The sequence below is a fragment of the Rhinatrema bivittatum genome, unplaced genomic scaffold (assembly GCF_901001135.1).
Source record: "Rhinatrema bivittatum unplaced genomic scaffold, aRhiBiv1.1, whole genome shotgun sequence".
In the NCBI taxonomy this organism is placed as follows: domain Eukaryota; kingdom Metazoa; phylum Chordata; class Amphibia; order Gymnophiona; family Rhinatrematidae; genus Rhinatrema; species Rhinatrema bivittatum.
This window is the reverse complement of record NW_021821350.1, coordinates 15,345-34,909: the sequence shown is the minus strand read 5'-3', so window position 1 is coordinate 34,909 and position 19,565 is coordinate 15,345. Positions and strand designations below refer to the sequence as shown.

The 19,565-nt window shown below is 43.3% G+C and overlaps 1 protein-coding gene across 1 annotated transcript in view; it reads right to left on the bottom strand.

Annotated features, from left to right (window-relative positions):
* Positions 1–19,097, bottom strand: part of LOC115082618 (alpha-1A adrenergic receptor-like) — a 59,105-nt gene extending 40,008 nt beyond the window's left edge. Inside the window, exon 1 of the mRNA XM_029586829.1 lies at positions 17,604–19,097. Coding sequence (XP_029442689.1) covers positions 17,965–18,984 — 1,020 coding nt within the window. The 5' untranslated portion in view covers positions 18,985–19,097 and the 3' untranslated portion in view covers positions 17,604–17,964. The remainder of the gene's footprint in view (positions 1–17,603) is intronic.
* Positions 19,098–19,565: the final 468 nt, after the last annotated feature.

The following is a 19,565-nucleotide window of genomic DNA, read 5'->3' as shown; positions in this document are numbered from 1 at the left end:
TGCTAATATACAGCCCGATCCAGTAAAGTCCGTGGGAGAGCGGACTAACGCCCGCTCTCCCGGCGCGCGCACCGGCCCCTCGCCGGTGCGCGCGATCCAGTATTTAAATGAGGTGACGCGGTGCAAACGAGGAAAAGGAGGCGCTAGGGACACTAGCGCGTCCCTAGCACCTCCTTTTGGCCTGGAGCGGCGGCTGTCAGCGGGTTTGACAGCCGACGCTCAATTTTGCCGGCGTCGGTTCTCGAGCCCGCTGACAGCCACGGGCTCGGAAACCGGACGCCGGCAAAATTGAGCGTCCGGTTTTCGGCCCGACAGCCGCGGGCCGAATTCAAAATTTATTATTTTTTTTTTTTTACTTTTTTTTACTTTTGGGGACCTCCGACTTAATATCGCTATGATATTAAGTCGGAGGGTGCACAGAAAAGCAGTTTTTACTGCTTTTCTGTGCACTTCCCTGGCGCCGGAAGAAATTAGCGCCGACCTTTGGGCGGCGCTAATTTCTTAGAGTAAAATGTGCGGCTTGGCTGCACATTTTACTTACTGGATCGCTCGGGAATACCTAATAGGGCCATCAACATGCATTTGCATGTTGAGGGCGCTATTAGGTGCCGCAGGTGGGCCGCGTGTTTTCCTCCCCTTACTGAATAAGGGGTAAGGGAAAACACGCGTCCAGAGCAGGGTGACAGTGCGCTCCGACGGAGCACACTTTACTGGATCGACCTGATAGGTTGTGGAAGATCCACAAACTCTATGTCAGGAAATTAGTTTGTTTTATTTGGTTTAAGAAAGAGTAAGTTAGTAGGTTAAAGAAGAAGAGAAGAAGATCTTGAACTCCTGCCGCTGAGAGCAAGAGAGAGAGGGAAACCAGACAGATAAGTATATACACTTCACCACAAATAGCTAGGCCTGAGCTTTAATAGCTAAGGATATTAATGTAGTAAGAAAGAACAGACAGAGCAAAGAGAGAGAAAAATAAACAGAAATTACATTCTTACTGGAGTCAAGCTCCAATTCTTAAAGAAGAGCATTATTAGTTAAAAAGTCTGTTACTTTATCTGTTAAAGTAAACAGATGTAAATACTTATCTGATAGCATCCTTTTGGTTATTCCATAGAGAAATCTGTATTAATCTGTGAATTCTGTTTAGAAGTTACGGTGGTTACTACCCCAAACCAAATTATTACCCCAAACCAAATCTGTGAATTCTGTTTAGAGGTTACGGTGGTTACTACCCCAAACCAAATACTTCACTTTCAATGCATATCCAAGCAGCTCTCTACTTCAGTGGCAGGGGGGAATGAAGAAAAGAGGATTTGTATTCAAACAACCAACAAGGACTAAGTTGCACAGGCTGGAAAAACAAATAAGCGTGGGGGTAGCTTGCTTGTTACAGCGGTTACTACCCTGAACCAGACAAGTCTGATACTTCACTTTGAATACATATACAGTGCAGCTCACTGCTTCAATGACAGGGGGAATGAAGAAAAGATGATTTATATTCAGACAACAACCAACAAGGACTAAATTGCAAACAAATAAGCGTGGGAGTATCTTGCTTATTGCGGCAGTTGCTACTCCTAACCAATTAGGCTTGACACTTCACATTGATGCAGCTCCAGCACTGCTCTCTACATCAATTGGCGGGGGTGGAAGGAAATTAGAACCAAAATGTTACCAAAAAGGGCCCTGACCTCACCGGTCAGAGTAACAGATAAGTATGAGAAAAATAAGTATGAAAGCTTGCTTGGCAGACTGGATGGGCTATTTGGTCTTCTTCTGCCGCCATTTCTATGTTTCTATGTAAGTAGAAGTACCAGTACCTGTATAAGGAAAGAAAATAGAATAGTAAACATTTGAGTAAGGAAAAAAAGGGTTTATTCACACTGAGAAAGTACTTTTGTGTACTTTTAATTTTAAAAAAATTGTTTATTCAATATTGCAGAGAACATTGCATTTCCCATGTTTGTTGTCCTTGCCTCCCCTCCCTATCTTGCGAGAAATTACTGGGTGGGTTGTGGATCCCTGTCCCTTTGGGAGATCTGATTGGGAGGAGGGCACTAAACTGCACCCCTGTGGACAACATCTGAGAGTTTGCTGCCCTGGTCATCACAATCGCACTTTCATAACATCAACCTCAGCCACGACACCAGTCTTAACCCTACAGGGTGGCGGTTTACATTACTTTTGAGAAGCAGTTGTGTGAAGCTTGTTCACCCTGTAGTCAACTCTCCACTGCTGGGGCGTGGTTGCCTTTAAATAAGTGCTTCCTCAATGCAACCCACAGGTTAGGACACCCGATGCATAATGGCTAATTAATGTCTGCCGATAGAGAAAGCTTACTTGTGAACAAGGATCTCTGTAGACAGTAGGATGAATTAGCTGCTGGGATGTGACTAAAGGAGGACCACGCCAGATAGCTGTGGTCAGTCCCTTAAGGGGTTAAAGGGGCACTTAGAGAAGATAAGGCCATCGCGGAAAGATTAAATGATTGCTTCGATGTTTACTGAAGAGGATATTGGGGAGGTACCCATACTGGAGAAGGTTTTCATGGGTAATGATTCAGATGGACTGAACCAAATCACGGTGAACCTAGAAGATATGGTAGGCCTGATTGACAAACTGAAGAGTAGTAAATCACCTGAACTGGATGGTATACACCCCAGAGTTCTGAAGGAACTGAAAAATGAAATTTCAGACCTATTAGTAAAAATTTGTAACCTATCATTAAAATCATCCATTGTACCTGAAGACTGGAGGATAGCTAATGTAACCCCAATATTTAAAAAGGGCTCCAGGGGCGATCCGGGAAACTACAGACCGGTTAGTCTGACTTCAGTGCCAGGAAAAATAGTGGAAAGTTTTCTAAATATCAAAATCACAGAACATATAGAAAGACATGGTTTAATGGAACAAAGTCAGCATGTCTTTACCCAAGGCAAGTCTTGACTCACAAATCTGCTTCACTTTCTTGAAGGCGTTAATAAACATGTGGATAAAGGTAAACCGGTAGATGTAGTGTACTTGGATTTTCAGAAGGCGTTTGACAAAGTTCCTCATGAGAGGCTTCTAGGAAAAGTAAAAGTCATGGGATAGGTGGCAATGTCCTTTCGTGGAATACAAACTGGCTAAAACAGAGAGTAGGTTTAAATGGACAATTTTCTCAGTGGAAGGGAGTGGGTAATGGAGTGCCTCAGGGATCTCTATGGGATCCTTACTTTTCAATATATTTATAAATGATCTGGAAAGAAATACGATGAATGAGGTAATCATATTTGCAGATGATACAAAATTGTTCAGAGTAGTTAAATCACAAGCAGATTGTGATTAATTGCAGGAAGACCTTGTGAGACTGGAAAATTGGGCATCCAAATGGCAGATGAAATTTAATGTGGATAAGTGCAAGGTGATGCATATAGGGAAAAATAACCCATGCTATAGTTACACAACGTTAGGTTTCATGTTAGGTGCTACCACCCAAGAAAGAGATCTAGGCGTCATAGAAACATAGAAATGACGGCAGAAGACCAAATGACCCATCCAGTCTGCCCAGCAAGCTATGCACATTTTGTTTCTCATACTTATCTGTTACTCTTGGCTCTTAGTAACCTTTTGGTTCTATTTCCCTTCCACCCCCACCATTAATGCAGAGAGCAGTGTTGGAACTGCATCTATGTGAAATATTTAGTCATAGTGGATAACACATTGAAATCATCGGTTCAGTGTGCTGCGGCAGTCAAAAAAGCAAACAGAATGTTGGGACTTATTAGGGAATGATGAATAAAACGGAAAATGTCATAATGCCTCTGTATCGCTCCATGGTGAGACCGCACCTTGAATACTGTGTACAGTTCTGGTCTCCGCATCTCAAAAGAGATATAGTTGCGATGGAGAAAGTACAGAGAAGGGCGACCAAAATGATAAAGGGAATGGAACAGCTCCCCTATGAGGAAAGGCTGAAGAGGTTAGGGCTGTTCAGCTTGGAGAAGAGTCGGCTGAGAGGGATGTGATAGAGGTGTTTAAAATTATGAGAGGTCTAGAACGGGTAGATGTGAATCGGTTATTTACTCTTTCAGATAATAGAAAGACTAGGGGGCACTCCATGAAGTTAGCATGTGGCACATTTAAAACTAATCAGAGAAAGTTCTTTTTCACTCAAAGCACAATTAAACTCTGGAATTTGTTGCCAGAGGATGTGGTTAGTGCAGTTAGTATAGCCATGTTTAAAAAAGGATTGGATGAGTTCTTGGAGAAGTCCATTACCTGCTATTAATTAAGTTGACTTAGAAAATAGCCACTGCTATTACTAGCAACAGTAGCATGGAATAGACTTAGTTTTTGGGTACTTGCCAGGTTCTTATGGCCTGGATTGGTCACTGTTGGAAACAGGATGCTGGGCTTGATGGACCCTTGGTCTGACTCAGTATGGCATGTTCTTATGTTCTTAACATCTCCCCGACCCCCTGGAGAATCAAATGCCTTGCAAAAGCTTAAGCTCTGGAATATACTGTGGGGTTCACGAGACAGAAACTAGTGCGTGTGCAGAAATTCCCGCACATGCTTAGTAATATCTTTACTGAGCTCTGAGAGCAAGATCTGTGGTCTGCACCATCAGATGAAGTCACCCATGCTAATTCATACATGGCTAATTCATCCTGCCTTCTGCGGAGAACCCTGTTTATAGGTAAGCAAACCTGCTATTCAAGGCAAGCAGAACCAAGAGAAACAAAAATGAGTATTACAATTCCAGTGCTGAGAATGGCCTCAATATATTTCAGAAAACAGGTTTATTCCCAACATATGATAAGGTTGGACAATTTATTTATTTTATTTATTTATTTTAGTTTTTTCTATACCGGCATTCGTGAGAGTATCACATCATGCCGGTTTACAATAAACAGGGAGAGTGAAAAAAGTTACAGTAAAAGAAATAAATAACAGATGCTGAACGAAAACAATTTCAGTTACAATAAAACAGGGAGAAGTACAACTAGGAGCAGAGAAAATTGATAGGAAATTAACAGAATATATTAACCAAAATTTAATAGAGTGCATTTACAGAGTTTATGGTATTTACTACAACATGTCGTTGCCATTTTGAAGTTTTTGCGTAAGGGTAGTGTCTGGGAGTTATAGTTTTCTGCGTAAGGGTAGTGATTGGAAGTTGGTTGGAGGTGAATTATGATTTATTCGGAGTCAGGGAAGGCTTTTTTAAATAGCCATGTTTTGAGTCTTTTCCTGAATGTTGGGAGGCAGGGTTCCTGCCGCAGCTCCGGTGGGATGGAGTTCCAAAGAGGAGGTCCTGCTGTGGAGAATGCTCTGTCTCTGAAGGTTATATGATGGGAGGTTTTGGAGTGAGGTACCTGTAGAGATTCCTTATAGTACTCTCTTATGGGTCTGGAGGATGTATGTTTCTTGAAAGGGATTTGAAGGTTGAGCGGAGCGTATTGTTGGATAGCTTTGTATATTGTGGTGATGGACTTATATAAGATTCTATAATGAATCGGCAGCCAGTGTAGGTCTTTGAGGATTGGGGAAATATGATCTCTTCTCCGTGTATTTGTCAATATCCTGGCTGCTGTGTTTTGAACCATCTGATGAGGTTTAGTGTGCGAGGATGGGAGACCTAATAATAAAGAATTGCAATAGTCTAACTTGGAGAAGATTATTGCTTGTAAGATTGTTCTGTAGTCCTGATTGTGGAACAGTGGTTTTATTCTTTTTAGGACATGCAGTTTATGAAAGCAGTCCTTGGTGGTTTGGTTTATAAAAGCTTTTAGGTTTAGCCGATTATCAATGATCGTTCCTAGGTCTCTTACTTGGGCTGTTTGTAAGTTTGCTGAAGGATTAGTGGTGCTGCTGCTGTTCTCCGTGGATATGAGAAGGAGTTCTGTTTTTGACGAATTTAGGATTAAATTCAGACTAGAGAGGAGGGAGTTGATTTCTCGAAGGCATGTTTCCCATAGGTCTAGGGTTTTTTTGATGGATTCTTTGACGGGGATCACAATCTGGACATCGTCCGCGTGTAAATAGTATTTTAAGTTCAGTTTGGTTAGTAACTGGCAGAGAGGGAGAAGGTAAATGTTAAAGAGTGTGGGTGAGAGGGATGAGCCTTGCGGGACTCCTAGAGATGAAGGGTAGCGCTTGGATTCTTTGTTGTATATTTTGACCTTGTATCCTCTATTTCTCAAAAATGTATTGAACCATGCTAATGCTGTGCCTGTTATGCCGATGTTTGATAGCTGGTATAGGAGCATAATGTGGTTAACAGTGTCAAAAGCGGCAGAGAGGTCCAAAAGGATCAATAAATAGGACTGACCTTTGTCGAGGCCCATGATGAGATAATCTGTCAAGGAGATAAGAAGTGATTCGGTACTTAATGATTTCCTGAAGCCATATTGAGATGGGAAAAGAATTCTGTGATCCTCAAGGTAGTCTGATTATTTAGTGTTAACTAGTTTTTCCATGACCTTGGCTATGAAAGGGAGGTTGGAGATTGGGCGAAAGTTGGTGGGGTCTTTTGGATCTAGGTTTGGTTTTTTCAGGAGCGGTTTGATGGAAGCCATTTTAAGGTCATCTGGGTAGATTCCTTGGGATAACGAGCAGTTGATAATGTCTGCTAGAGCATTGGAGATGGTGTCTGGAATAAGAAGAAGTAGTTTGGACGGGATATGGTCGAAAGGGTGAGACGAGGGTTTCATTTTTTTCAGTACTCTTAGGATCTCTGAAGTTGAGATAGGTTCAAAAGAGTTGAGAGAGATGTTTTTGTTAGGGTGGAGATAGGTACTGGAAGGCGAAGAGGTATTGGGTGTCAAATTTGTTAGAAGGTTAGTGATTTTGTTGCTGAAGAAGAGGGCCAGCTCCTCTGCTTTTTCTTGAGCTTGGTTGAACGGTATGTCCGGTATGTCAGTAATATCATATTTAAACAGACAAGGAGACGCTAAGAGCAAATCTGTAACACAGGTCTCCACAATCAGTGTGCAGAAAGTCATGTTATATCTTTAAAGGCAGCCTGTGTTCCAGGAAGGAGATTGACTGCAGATTGACTGACTCAGGTGCAAATTTCCCAAGGGGAATAGGAGCGCCACACAGAAGTGTTCAATCAATTAATCATAAGATGAGGGACTCCTCAGACAGAACCCTTTGCTTCCAGACTGTACAGATTCCCAGCATATGTTTTTAGATCCCACAATTTGGATATAGAAACAAGTGTATAGGTTGCTAGGAACAAATTCAGAGTATTTTCCCTTTCTTCGTGTTGTAGGTAATCCAGAATTCATGCCAAGTGTTTCACGACCACTATTTAAATTTAAGTGTGCAGCTCAAAAACTGCTCCAAAAGTAGATCTTTAACATTATGTAGAAGAAATTATAATTATATTTGGAGTGTTTAGGACTAAATGTGATCACCTTAATAACCTTGTCATTGCACATCCTCAGATTTGTGGCAACATATATTCCTTAATGGTCTTTTATATGCCATCTAATAATTTCATCATTTAAAATATGTCTACATAGATATCTCTTTCTGTACTTTATCAGTTACTGGAAAATACTTGCTTTTTACGGCCTATAGATACCTGGCAGAAAAAAGAGCAATCAATTTCAAAATGTTTGGCTTCTAGAGAAAAAAAAATTAGAGGATAACTTTCAAACAGACGTGCGTGCGCTTATATTCGTGTGCATATGGATGTGCAAAAATCTCCTGTATTTTATAACCCTTGCGTACATGATATACAAAGGCTATAAAATGCACATCAACTCATTCTGCAACATGTGCACATGTAAAAAAAAACATGAGAATACATATTGCACTTATTTGGATAAGTTCTGATTTATGTGGCTAAGTAGTTGCACTTACCCATATAAGTCTTCAAATGCCGTTTATCCAGCTGCCAGATATCTATATGTCTAAAAAGAGCTACTTATTATAGATGTGCATTCATTTTAAACGCAAAAGATAATGGCAACAAAATTGTCTATTCCATCTCTTTTGGAGAGCACCATGAAACGAAAAAAAAAACCCAACGAAATTTTGTAAAAATTAGTATTTCGTGTTAGTGCGCACTTACGCGACTTAGTGTGCACTAACCGGATGTTAGTGCGCACTAAGGGGTAGATTTTCAAAGCAGCGCGCGCACATCCATGTGCACTTGATTCCCGGCACGCACATATGGACGCGCCAATTTTGTAATATGTGCGCACCGGCATGTGCATATTATAAAATTGGATGGCCACATGAACATGCGTGCTGGATTTTAAAAACCACGCGTGCATGTGCGGGCGGTGCACGCAGGGAGGGACACATTTTGTAAAATATGCACGTAACGCAATTGGGCCTTCCCCAGTTCCCTACCCCCTACCTACACTTTCACCCTCATCCCCTTTCCTCCCAACTCCCTAAACCTAACCTACCTTTCCCTACATTTTTTATTTTATTACTTACTGCTCCTCCGGAGCAGAAGCAAATTACATGCGCCAGCTGACTGCCGGCACACGCTTCCCCGGAACAGCAGCTAATGGCTGCTGTCCCGGCAGGCCTCTGACCCGCCCCTTCCTGCCAAGACCCCACCCCCTTGCCCGCCCCTTTTTCAGGGCCTGGCACTTATGCACATACCATGGTTTATGTGCGTGTCCAGACCCATTATAAAATGTGTGCTGTGCGCGCAAGGCCCTGGCCACACACATAAACCACAGTTTTTACATGCGTAGGCCTTTGGAAATTTGGCCTTAACTGAAAATGTTAGCAATCAGTTAAAAAGTGTCAATTGGGGGAGCAGTTTGTTAGCTAGAGTTATGGTTGTGCATTTCCAGAGTTACTTGTTTGCGTTGCCAAACAAGTTGCAAGATGGTATTTGTGGGGGGATGGCCAGTGTCTGGTAACAAATGTAAACAATTGATATAATAAATATTTAATACCATCAAGTTCTAGTCAGCAAATGCAAAAAGCATGTAATGCAAATGCATATTTTGAATTTGCCAATCCCTTTTTATTTTAGGAAAGGGGTCCTTGCATTTTGGAACATGCATATTTTTAATTTCCCTGTTGTCTGTCTTTGTGTTTGGGTGGGGGGGAGTGGTAACTGGTGAGAGAGGGGAAATGACTGGGGTGAATATATGGGGTGGTGGGTGGGAGAGAGTCTGATTGGGGTGGTGACTGGTGAGAGAGAGACTGCTTAGGGTAGTGACTGGTGAGAGACAGCCTGTTGTATATGGGGTGGGACTAGTTAGAGGGGAAGTGACTGAGGTGACATGTGGAAAAGAGGCAGCCTAGTATATGTGTGTGGGGGGACACGACTGGGGTAACTGTGTAGGGGGGGGTGACAGGTTACCCTCCACATCCACCAGGCTGCCTCTCTCCAGTCACCACCCCAACCAGCCTCTCTCCCACCTGTCACCCCATACATTCACCCAAGTCACTTCCCCTCTCACCAGTCACCCCCCACCCCCCCCCCCCCCCCCCCCCCCCCCCCCCCCAAACACACCTTCTCACACCAGGGGAATTCAAAGTATGCATATCCCAAAATGCCAGGGCCCTTTCCTAAAATACAAAAGGACTGGTGAATTCTAAATATGCATTTGCATTACATGCTTTTGCTGACTAGAACTTGATATAAAAATACATCACTTGTTTGTTTTCACTTGTTACCCCCACAAACACCACCTTGCAATAATAGCAACACAAACAAGTACCGGTAACTAAGGAGGCAGCCAATGGAATGCAGATCCATACCTCTAGCTGTCAAATTCCTCCCAAATTGGCACTTATTTATTTATTTTATTTCTTTATTTAAAGACTTTTATATACCGGTATTAGTGGGGGACATCATACCGGTTTACATTCCAACATTTAAGCTTGGAAAGTACATATTAACAGGGAGATGTAACTGGGACGGGGATACAAGATGCAATATGGAAATATAGATTAAAAAACAAAAACAACAAGAAACCTTACCTGATTGGTAACATTTTTAGTTAGTGCGCACTAACTCCAAAATTAGGGAAACCCAAAATAAACACCCCACAAACTGTTTTAAAAACGAAATCGAACAGATAACGGAATCGAAAATGACACGAAAAGAAAATCAATGCACATCTAGTTATACGGCTATTCCCTGAATGCACTAAGCCATGATGTTTTATCACAATAGGGCTCCCACTGTCACGGGGGTATTGCCGTGATATTGGGGCCCCTCCTCTGAAAAAACATTGCAGCTACATGGCGCTTTCTTTTACCTCATTACCAAACACTGTGGCACAAAAGAATGTGGCAAGCGGCCCTTTAACATAATGGCAGCCCCAACCTTACGGGACTACCATTGCCTTAAAGGCCTGCTGGCCCGAAAAATAGAAGTCACAGCAAACGGGGTGGTTGAGTGGGGGTCATTGCTGACCCCTATCTCGACCCGGGGCTGCCAGTTGAGGTGGCTCTGACACCCCTAAAGATAAAAAAATAAAAAATGTAGGCACACGGCAATGCACCCCACCACCACCAGAGCTTAACACATAAAAATAGCATCCCGGGTACCTTTCCCCTTCCTTGTCTCCCAAATCCAATAAAAGAAATGAGGGGCCGGCCCCACCCCATCCTAAATCCCACCAATAAAATAAAGGCTCCAGCTCCCCCACCTCCAAGTGAAACTGACTCCCCTCCCCCCACACCCTCAAGTGATACCGATGGCTCTCCCAATATAGATCCCCTTCCAACATCCCCCCAAGTGATACTGATGGCCCCTCCCCCTGATTAAAAATAAAACCCCGCCCCATCCCTCCTTCCCACCCTCCCCTCGTACCTTAAAACAGATCCTGCATCGGGGCCAAGAGCATCCTCGCTCCTGGCCCAGTCGGCGCCGTTTACCAAAATGGCGCCAACCTGACCTTGCCCCAGCCAATTTAGTAGCCAATAGTAGCCAATTTAGTAGCCAATAAGTATACTTGCATATTATTGCATCTAACTTAAAAAATATAAGCAGGGAGATTTTATCTGCGTAGTTTACATGCATTTACCCCTCCCCCTTAAGTCAGCTTTTTTAACGTGCAAGTCAGGATATTTTCTAATATGCGCTTGGCAATGAAATTACCAGTTTTACCAATTCTACCAGTTTGCCCAGTCCATCTTCAGATCGTCGAGACCCTCCTGGCTCTTCAGCCTGAACCTCCCCCATTTCGCCCAGACCCCTCCCACCCAGTCACTATTTCACTTTTAAGATGTTTACTATCACTTACTCCAGATATGGAGCAGGTGTAACTGCACACGCATAAGCTGCCAAATCTACACCCATAAATTGTTTATAAAATAGCAGCTCACAGGTGGAAATGTTGTCCCTGCCCCAGCATGTGCCTGGCTCGCTCCTTTTCTACACTCGCAAATGTATCTGCGCACCGTATTTACACGTGTATATGGTGCTGGTTGTTACAGCCACAGCTCTTTGAAATTCACGTTTGAATCTGTTACACTAGACACAGAAAGAGTGACCAGTAGAACTGTATTATTAAAGCCAGAGCATGCGTCCGTACAATGCTATGCACACCCAGCAACACTATTTATTTATTTATTTATTTAAAGGCTTTTATATACCGAAGTTTAGCTAGATGCCTTCACTCCGGTTTACAGGTAAAACAACATGTTATAATTCTGGAGAAACTGATAGAACATCACCATATAAATTATGGTACAATACAATATTAATTTAACAAGTCTTATAGAACGGGATAAAATAAATTATGAAACACCAAGTTAAGGAACAGCTAATATAGTAACATATTACAGGTTATGGAACATTGAGGGGGCAGCTGGTAAAACTGTGTGTGAAACTAGGTGACAGGTGAGGTAACAGATATAGTCGTGTTATGACACAGACACTGTCTACTAGCTGTTTATGGCTGGCTTCAAGTATCGATGCAGCTTAAGACCTACGATTAAATATCAACATTTTAAATAGTAATAAAGGATAGCCGTCGTCCGTCAAGTAATTGTCAGAGCTGTTATTTAACTGTCAGTGGTTGGTTCTGGTGTGTGTATTTAGCCGATTCCATCTTTGAAAGCTTGCCTGAATAGCCATGTTTTGAGTTCTTTTTTAAATGTTTTGGTGTTGATTTGTGAACTTAGGTATTCAGGTAGTGAGTTCCAGAGAGTAGGTCCAGCTAGTGAGATGGCTTTTTCTTATGTTGGCTAATTTGATGTTTGATATTGACGGAACATCTAGTTGTAATTTGCTGGTGGTTCTTGTGATGCGTTGAGGTCTGTGCTTCTGTATAGTGTTGTTTAAGGAAGTGTTTTCAGCGTTGTATATTGTGTTGTGTAAGATGGTTAGTGTTTTGTATTCTATTCTTTTTTCTACTAGGAGCCAGTGTAGACTTTTTAGTACAGGGGTGATGTGGTCAGATTTCCTGTGGCTGGTGAGTATTCTGGCTGCGGCATTCTGCAATAATTGTAGTGGTCGTAGTGTTGTTTTGGGTAGCCCTGTCAGAAATGAGTTGCAGTAGTCGAACATAGTAAATTTAAGAGATTGTAGAACTGCTCTGAAATCATGGTGGTACAGTAGTGGTTTTAGTTGTTTGAGGATTTGCAGTTTGTGGAAGCCTTCTTTGATTTTCATTGTAATATGCCTTTTGTAGTTGAGTTCAGGATCTATCCATATTCCAAGGTCTTTAACATTGTCCTTTAGTTTGATGCATATGTTGTCGATTTGTATGTAGTGCTTGGTGTTTAATCCTGAGTTTTTACTTTCTAGCAGTATGCATTCTGTTTTATATTTATTTAATATATATTTATATATATATATATATATATATATACGATATATATATATTTGTTTAAAATATATTGTTATGCCATTTTCAATTAAATTGTGCAAAGTTGATTTCAACCATTACCAGACACACACACTGCAACTGTCTGCAACATACCAACATTACAGATTAAAATTCCTGAAAAAAAAATTCTCACAGGATCTTGTAAAATCGCATAAAATCTTGGGACAGTGGGAGATCCAATCAGTTGCCAAAAGCGAAAGCTTCCCATCATTAGTAGTTCTTCTGCTTCTTTTGGAAAGACAATGACAATGAGTCCATCTCTAACCTGAGGTTTAATTAGAACCAGTGAAAGAGAAATCCCGATTCCGGATCCCTTTTATGTATTAGGTTTTTTTTTTTAATGGAAGCACAACCAGCTGCTGCCTGTCAGAGCGCAGAGCTCATGCAGGCAACATAGGAAGAAAGGAGGTTTTTAAATATTCAGGCCCATCAGCATACAAGGCCTTGAAGACTACGGTAAGGAATTATAAAGTAGTGGCAGTAGAAGGCTAGTTTTGTTCCATTATTGTCTGAATGTGGTGAGTCTATATTGCTTTTGTGATATTGGGCTAAACATTTCAGAAAGAAGATTATGCTGCCCGTTGAGGTTGCTGGTGACTGAGCAATATTAGGATTGCCAATTTTCATGCATCAAATTTCTGAACACTTGGCAGTGTTGTGTAATTTCCTCACTGATGGGATATACTTTCCATATTTGAAATAATTTTTCAGGAATGTTTATGTTGAAATACCACTGCTGTGTTTTTATCGGCACTCATCAGAAGACAATATACTTGATGCCCAGGGCCTTGGAGGTTTATTCCCCCCCCCCCCCCCCCCCCCATGGAGAATCCACCATTCGAGGCATAAAAGGAGGTTGAATAATATTTATGGAGGCCAATATTCAGTAGGCAGTTTAGTGGAGAAGTTACCCGGCTAAGTTTAGCCAATTAACTTATCCTGAATACTTAGTGGGGATAAAGTCCCACTGAATATCCCCGATTAAAGTTATCCAGCTCCTTCCTGCAAAAACAAACCATGTAGACACTGACTCACAGGGTGAGGTGTCACAAGATCAGCTGGGTATAGGTACTTTGAAACTATCCGCTTTTCTGGAGAATTCCCAGGAAGAAGTATCGTCTAGAGCCACCCTTTTAGTTTCCTGTGTCTTTGAGTGGGACAAAAATCCAAGAATGGTCTTTTCTTTAGGAATAAGGACTGTTTGTATTTGGGCCAAAAGGTTTGGTTTTCTTTCCTGATATATCTGTAAATATATCCACAAGGGGTTCATTGCTAATAAAGGCCCTAGTTTAACTCCTTTAGCTAGGGGCAGACAGGCTAGGAAATACTGGGAGGCTCCATTTGGTTCAGCCCCCCCCCCCCCCTCCCTTTGAGGGAGCTGGGAATGGCTGCCCCTTGTGAGGAAATAAAAGCTGCCCTCTCTCCTGAGAGCTCTGGGGGCAGTGCAGTTTGGTCTGGAAATTAGAGGAAGTGTGGGGGTTTTGCCTCTGCTGACCCTTGAACTCAGGTACCACCTTGGCTGTGTGGTAGGCTTCCGGGTTGTTTTTTGGGAATTTTTTTTAGTTTTTCCTTTCTAGGAAGCCTGCAAGATCTCTAGGTGTTTGCCTAGAGGGAGGTCACAGGGAAGCCTCTCCCTTGGGGAGCCCGGGATAGGGAAGACCTGCCCCGCTGCAATCTCTTGTAGGTATGGTACAGTGGTGACCTGCGGCCTGGACCTTTTTTGTTAGAAGATCTGGCAGGAAGAGTTTTGCTGGAGGAAGACTGAGTGCTGTGTGTTCCAAGTGGATCCCTTCTATCCTAGGATTCGAGAAAGTAAAGAAAGAGCAAGAGAGACATAGGAAAACTTGTGAGAAAGACCAATAAAGAATTACATCGGAGGATCCCCACTTGGAGACTTCACCCCCTGGGACAGAGAAATTTGGGATTCTATGCATAGAATATTATTCGATTTTCTGGCTATTTGGAGGGGGGGGGGGGGGTCCACCCAAACCAGGCTATCCTGCCCACTTAAGATCCTCATTTATCCAAGCCCAGGTTGGTGAGTGTGTCCCTTGCCCCAGAAGAAAGACAGAGAGAGACCCTTGCACAGATATATATATATAGAGAGAGAGAGAGAGAGAAATGTAACAGCCACCTGTGGGATAAGAACTGATGTGAACTGTTCCATTAACTATTCAGAACACACCTTCAGCAAAGTTTATTTTTGGAGCCTCACCTAGAGTCTCCTGTGTTATTTGTGTGCCGTTTGTATCTACCACAGGGGAGCGAAAGAAGCAGTGTCACCCCTGCCATCTACAGTCTTGGAGGCAATACCTCTCCCGCACCCACCCCCCCAGTAACGGTCCAATTTTAAAACATTTGCGTGCATAAATTTCGGGGATTACGCGCATGACCCGGGCCTTGCACGTGCTGCATGCATTTTACAGCGGGCCCAGCCACGAGCGTAACCCCCAATACACGCACAAGTGCCGGGCCTACTGAAAGGGGCAGCTCGGGGGAACTGGTCTGGTGGGGGAGGTCCGAGACAGAGCCACATGTTATAAAATAGCCATGTCCACATGCGCGTGCCGGGAACCGCGTGCACATGGACGCGCGCGCGCACTCCTTTTAAAATCCTCCTTTAAGGGAAATAAAAATCTTAACTAGCCTCTACTTTTATGACCCTCATTCATATTAAGTCCATGCCAATAAAGGGGGTTACATATCCTTTGAAACTCAGGCCAGACATAAGCAATACTTCCAGATGTGGCAGGATGTATTTATTATTGGTGGTGAATTTTTTCTTCATTTTCCATGTAAGTGCTTAGTGAAATTTGAAAATGTACAGTATATCTTTTAGGATCCTAAACAACTTAAAACTTTTCTTGATGCAAAAATTGCTTTATCTAATGCTAATGCCACCAATGAAGGACTCGTAAGCTCCGCTTTGCTTTTGTATTCTCCCTCTAGATCTGCCTTTTCTCTGTTAGTTTTTTCTTTATTTCTATGGCTTTAAATCAGCGTCCTGGTTTTTTTTTCGGATTCCCCCCTCCTATTTTGGGCTAAATGGAGGTTTATATGTGATTGAATATTTTGTATTTCTTTGGAGGTTTCTTTCTTTTTCTCTATCATCTCTGTAACCTATTTTCTGTACAAAAGATGATTTGTTATTATTTGTAAAAATTGAATAAATATAAAGGTTTTAAAAAAAGGTTATCCAGGTAATAGTAGCCAGATAACTTTAAACATTACCGGATATTCTTTTGAATATGGTCGATTATGTGGAACGTTTTTCTGCTACAAAAACCTTTCCTTCTCTTGCTGGCTTATCTGTGCATTTTGGGGGGTTGGGGAGTAGGGGAGGAAGATTCAGAATAGGGGTGGAATTGGGAGGAGGTATCGGGGCTGTTCACCCTCTACATAACAATTTTTTTCGGGGGAAATGGGAGGGTTCAGGGTTGTTCGCCCATTACATTAAAAACCAATATTCAGTAAGCCAGGTGAGGGCGACATTACCAAGGTAACTTTAGCCAAGTATATTTAGTGAGAGATTCGTCCTGCTGATTATTTGGCTACAGTTACCCAGATAACTTTGCTTCTGGCTAGCTTTACTGAATATTACATAAGAGCATAAGACTTGCCATACTGGGTCAGACCAAAGGTCCATCAGGCCCAGCAACCTGTTTCCAACCATGGCCAATCCAGGTCACAAATACCTGGCAGGATCCCATGCTGATTCTGCCCCTTTTCCCTGCATTTGGTTACCCCCCCCCCCCCCCCCCCCCGCCTTGTAGAGCATTACTGGAAAGGGAGCTAGCGAGGGCTGCTCTCCAGGGGCATACAGGCAGTTATGGTGGTCTGATAAACATGGCTTCCAGTGCCCTGTCCATACATAGTGGGCCTTCATATTAGAGGCACAGATAGTGGAGATCCTTCCCTACATTGATGGCTATGCAAATGAGGAGAGACTTGGATTGCCAGGAGATGTTATTAGATGCTGCTCTTTGGTGCAGTGGAGGGACTTTTGCAGATGTTCCAACAGGTGTGGGTGCAGCAGGCAATGCCCCAGTTTAGACCAGAACCTCATCAGCAGAAGGCCACAACTGGGGAAGCAGAGAATGTAACAGAGCTAAAAAAAAGCTGCAGATGTGCGTGAAGAGTATTTTATAACCTACACCTATACTTTATAAAATAGCTTGAATCTTTGCACGTGTTTATGGGCAAGCACACGGCCCTTTTAAAATCTACCCATTAATGTACTCTTACTAAACAGGCTTTGTAAAATAACCATGTTTCAGTTTTTCCAAAGAATGAGTTTCTTTTTGGAATCCATCTTTAAAACACCTTACCCTTTTTGTAAGTGTTAAAATCATCAGATGTGGAAACCTAGCGCGAACTACAGCTTGTTTGAAGAAGTATTAAAATAAATATTGCTGGCAGAGTAGTTTCTGCTTCATGTTCTGATTCTAATTTATTATAATAGTTCCACCTTCGATTGACTTGGACCAACCTTTAAGAAGGAATGGCTTGGCTTTACTTCATAACTGAGAAAGAAGAGTAAGAATTCAGCTATTTGAATTTTCATCAAAACTTATGCACTATTCCTTATCAATTTACAATCTAAAATCAATATAAAATAAAGATCAGTTGGTTCTTGCTCTGTGTTCAAACAAATTGATTATTATTGTAAAATATCTCATTATCAACTCTGGCAGCAGTCCTACGCCTTTTCTTTCTTTCTGCATTATACAATATAAAATATTACTTGTTTATGTATTTTGCACTTCATAAAAGCAGTTTAAAGTATCTCACCTTTATTGCCCCCCTCTGTAGTCAGTCCCCACCACCACTGTGTTCTTCCGATGTCTTGAAAATGTAGGAGTTGGCTCTGAGCATAAAGTCTCCCTAGGAACCGGATTTGTGCTTAGATGTTTGGTCTGCTAAACTGCTCTCCAGGCAGACAGTTCACCTGGAAATGAGAGATCACGTGCCCTGGGTGTGCAGCCTGCTGGAATCACAAAAACCTTTCGGGATTAGTATAAAAAATAATAAGAGAGAGCGAATTTTCTCTAAACTGCATGTCTTCTGTTCACTTGCTATTGATCAGCACATCCGACTCTAATGTATCCTGGCTATGGCACTGAGCCTCTTTCAGGGTGGACTAGAAGATGACTCAGTGCTGGGAGTGCAATCCGTGGCACTGGCCAGGCAGCAGCAGCCGGCGGGCCCCCTCCCGGAAGCGCTGGTCCTGAACACTGTAGATGATCGCATTCCAGCAGCTGTTGCTGGTCAGGATCCAGAAGGCGAAGAAGGAGAAGGTGCACCACTGATAGCCCAGCACGTTGCCCACCAGAAACACGGCGATAGGGGCAAAGGAAGCGGTGAAAGCAAGTGTCAGGATGCCGATCGTCTTGGCAGCCTTCAGATCGGAGCAGGGGAGCCTGAGGAGCCCCTGCTCGTTCCCTGCCAGCTGCTTCCTCCTCCTGGAGTACTGGCGGATTGCGGTGAAGGAGAGCGCGTTGATCACCAGCGTGGCCCCGAGAAGGCTGAAATCAAAAGCCGGGAAGAGCAGCAGGAGGTTCCAGGCGGAGGCAGGGGAGGCAGGGGCCGGGGCATAGTTGCACAGGCGGCTGCAGCGGTCGTACTCCACCACGATCCCTCCCCGGCCGAAGAGCAAAGGGCACAGGGCTAGGAAGAAGCTCGAGAGCCAGGAGAGCAGAATGAGGAGCAGCGTCCGGCGCCTGGTGAGCACCGCCTCCTTGTGCAAGGGCTTCAGGATGGCGACGCTCCTCTCCATGGCCAACAGGAAGACGGTGCTGATGGACACCAGAGTGCAGCCGGCGAAAACGGGACCGACCACGGCGCAGAGCGACCCCGAGGAGCTGCCGGAGGACGGCTCCCGGCTCCAGTCCCGGAAGGAGGAGTTGCCGGACAGGAGGGAAAGCTCGGCGTACACGGAGAAGGGCACCACCAAGACGCCCAGGGCCATGTCTGCCACCGCCAGGGAGATCCGCAGGTAGCCCTGAGAAGTGCGGAACTGCTTGGCGCTCAAGAAGACGGCCAGGCTGACCGAATTCCCGAATAAAATCGCCACGCTCAGAAGAATCATAAAGGTCACAACGAGGAGCCGGTTCGCCAAGGAGCAGCAGCAGAAGCCGCAGCTGGTCTGGTTCAAATCGTCTCTGGGCAGCATTGCCAACTTCCTCCCTCCCTGCAAGCAGAAAGGTTTTGATGGGACAGCGGAGGAGTTCTTCTTCTATCCCTGTCAGAGACGTCTGAGAGTTTCTGTGCTCGCCTGGGCTTGGAGCTGTGCGCGCACAGCAGTCACTTCTCCGATTTCTAGCCCGCTGCCAGGGCGTGGGGGTGGGAGGATCAGATCGATTCTGGGTGATGTGGCGAGGGAGAGAAACGGGGGGGTGAGGATGGATGCTAATTCCCCCGTCTTACGCTTTTAAAATAAGAATGCGAATTTTAAGTCGGAATTCCTCTTGTTTGTGAATAGAAATGTGGACCCTGCATTTTTTTTTTTTAGGGATCTTCATTTTCAGTTTTTATTTTATTTTTCCTAGGAATTTCAATGTCACAAAAAAAAAATCAGTGGAAAAATAAATTGTTATAATAAACAAGAGAAAAAAATCAGTGGAAACGCTACTTTTTCCTCTGATTTTCTTGTTATAATATTGAAATTCACAGGAAAACATAAAACCTGAAAGCAAGGTCCCTATATATTCTGTATGAACATGAATATAAATGCTAATTCGGATTCCTTATGCT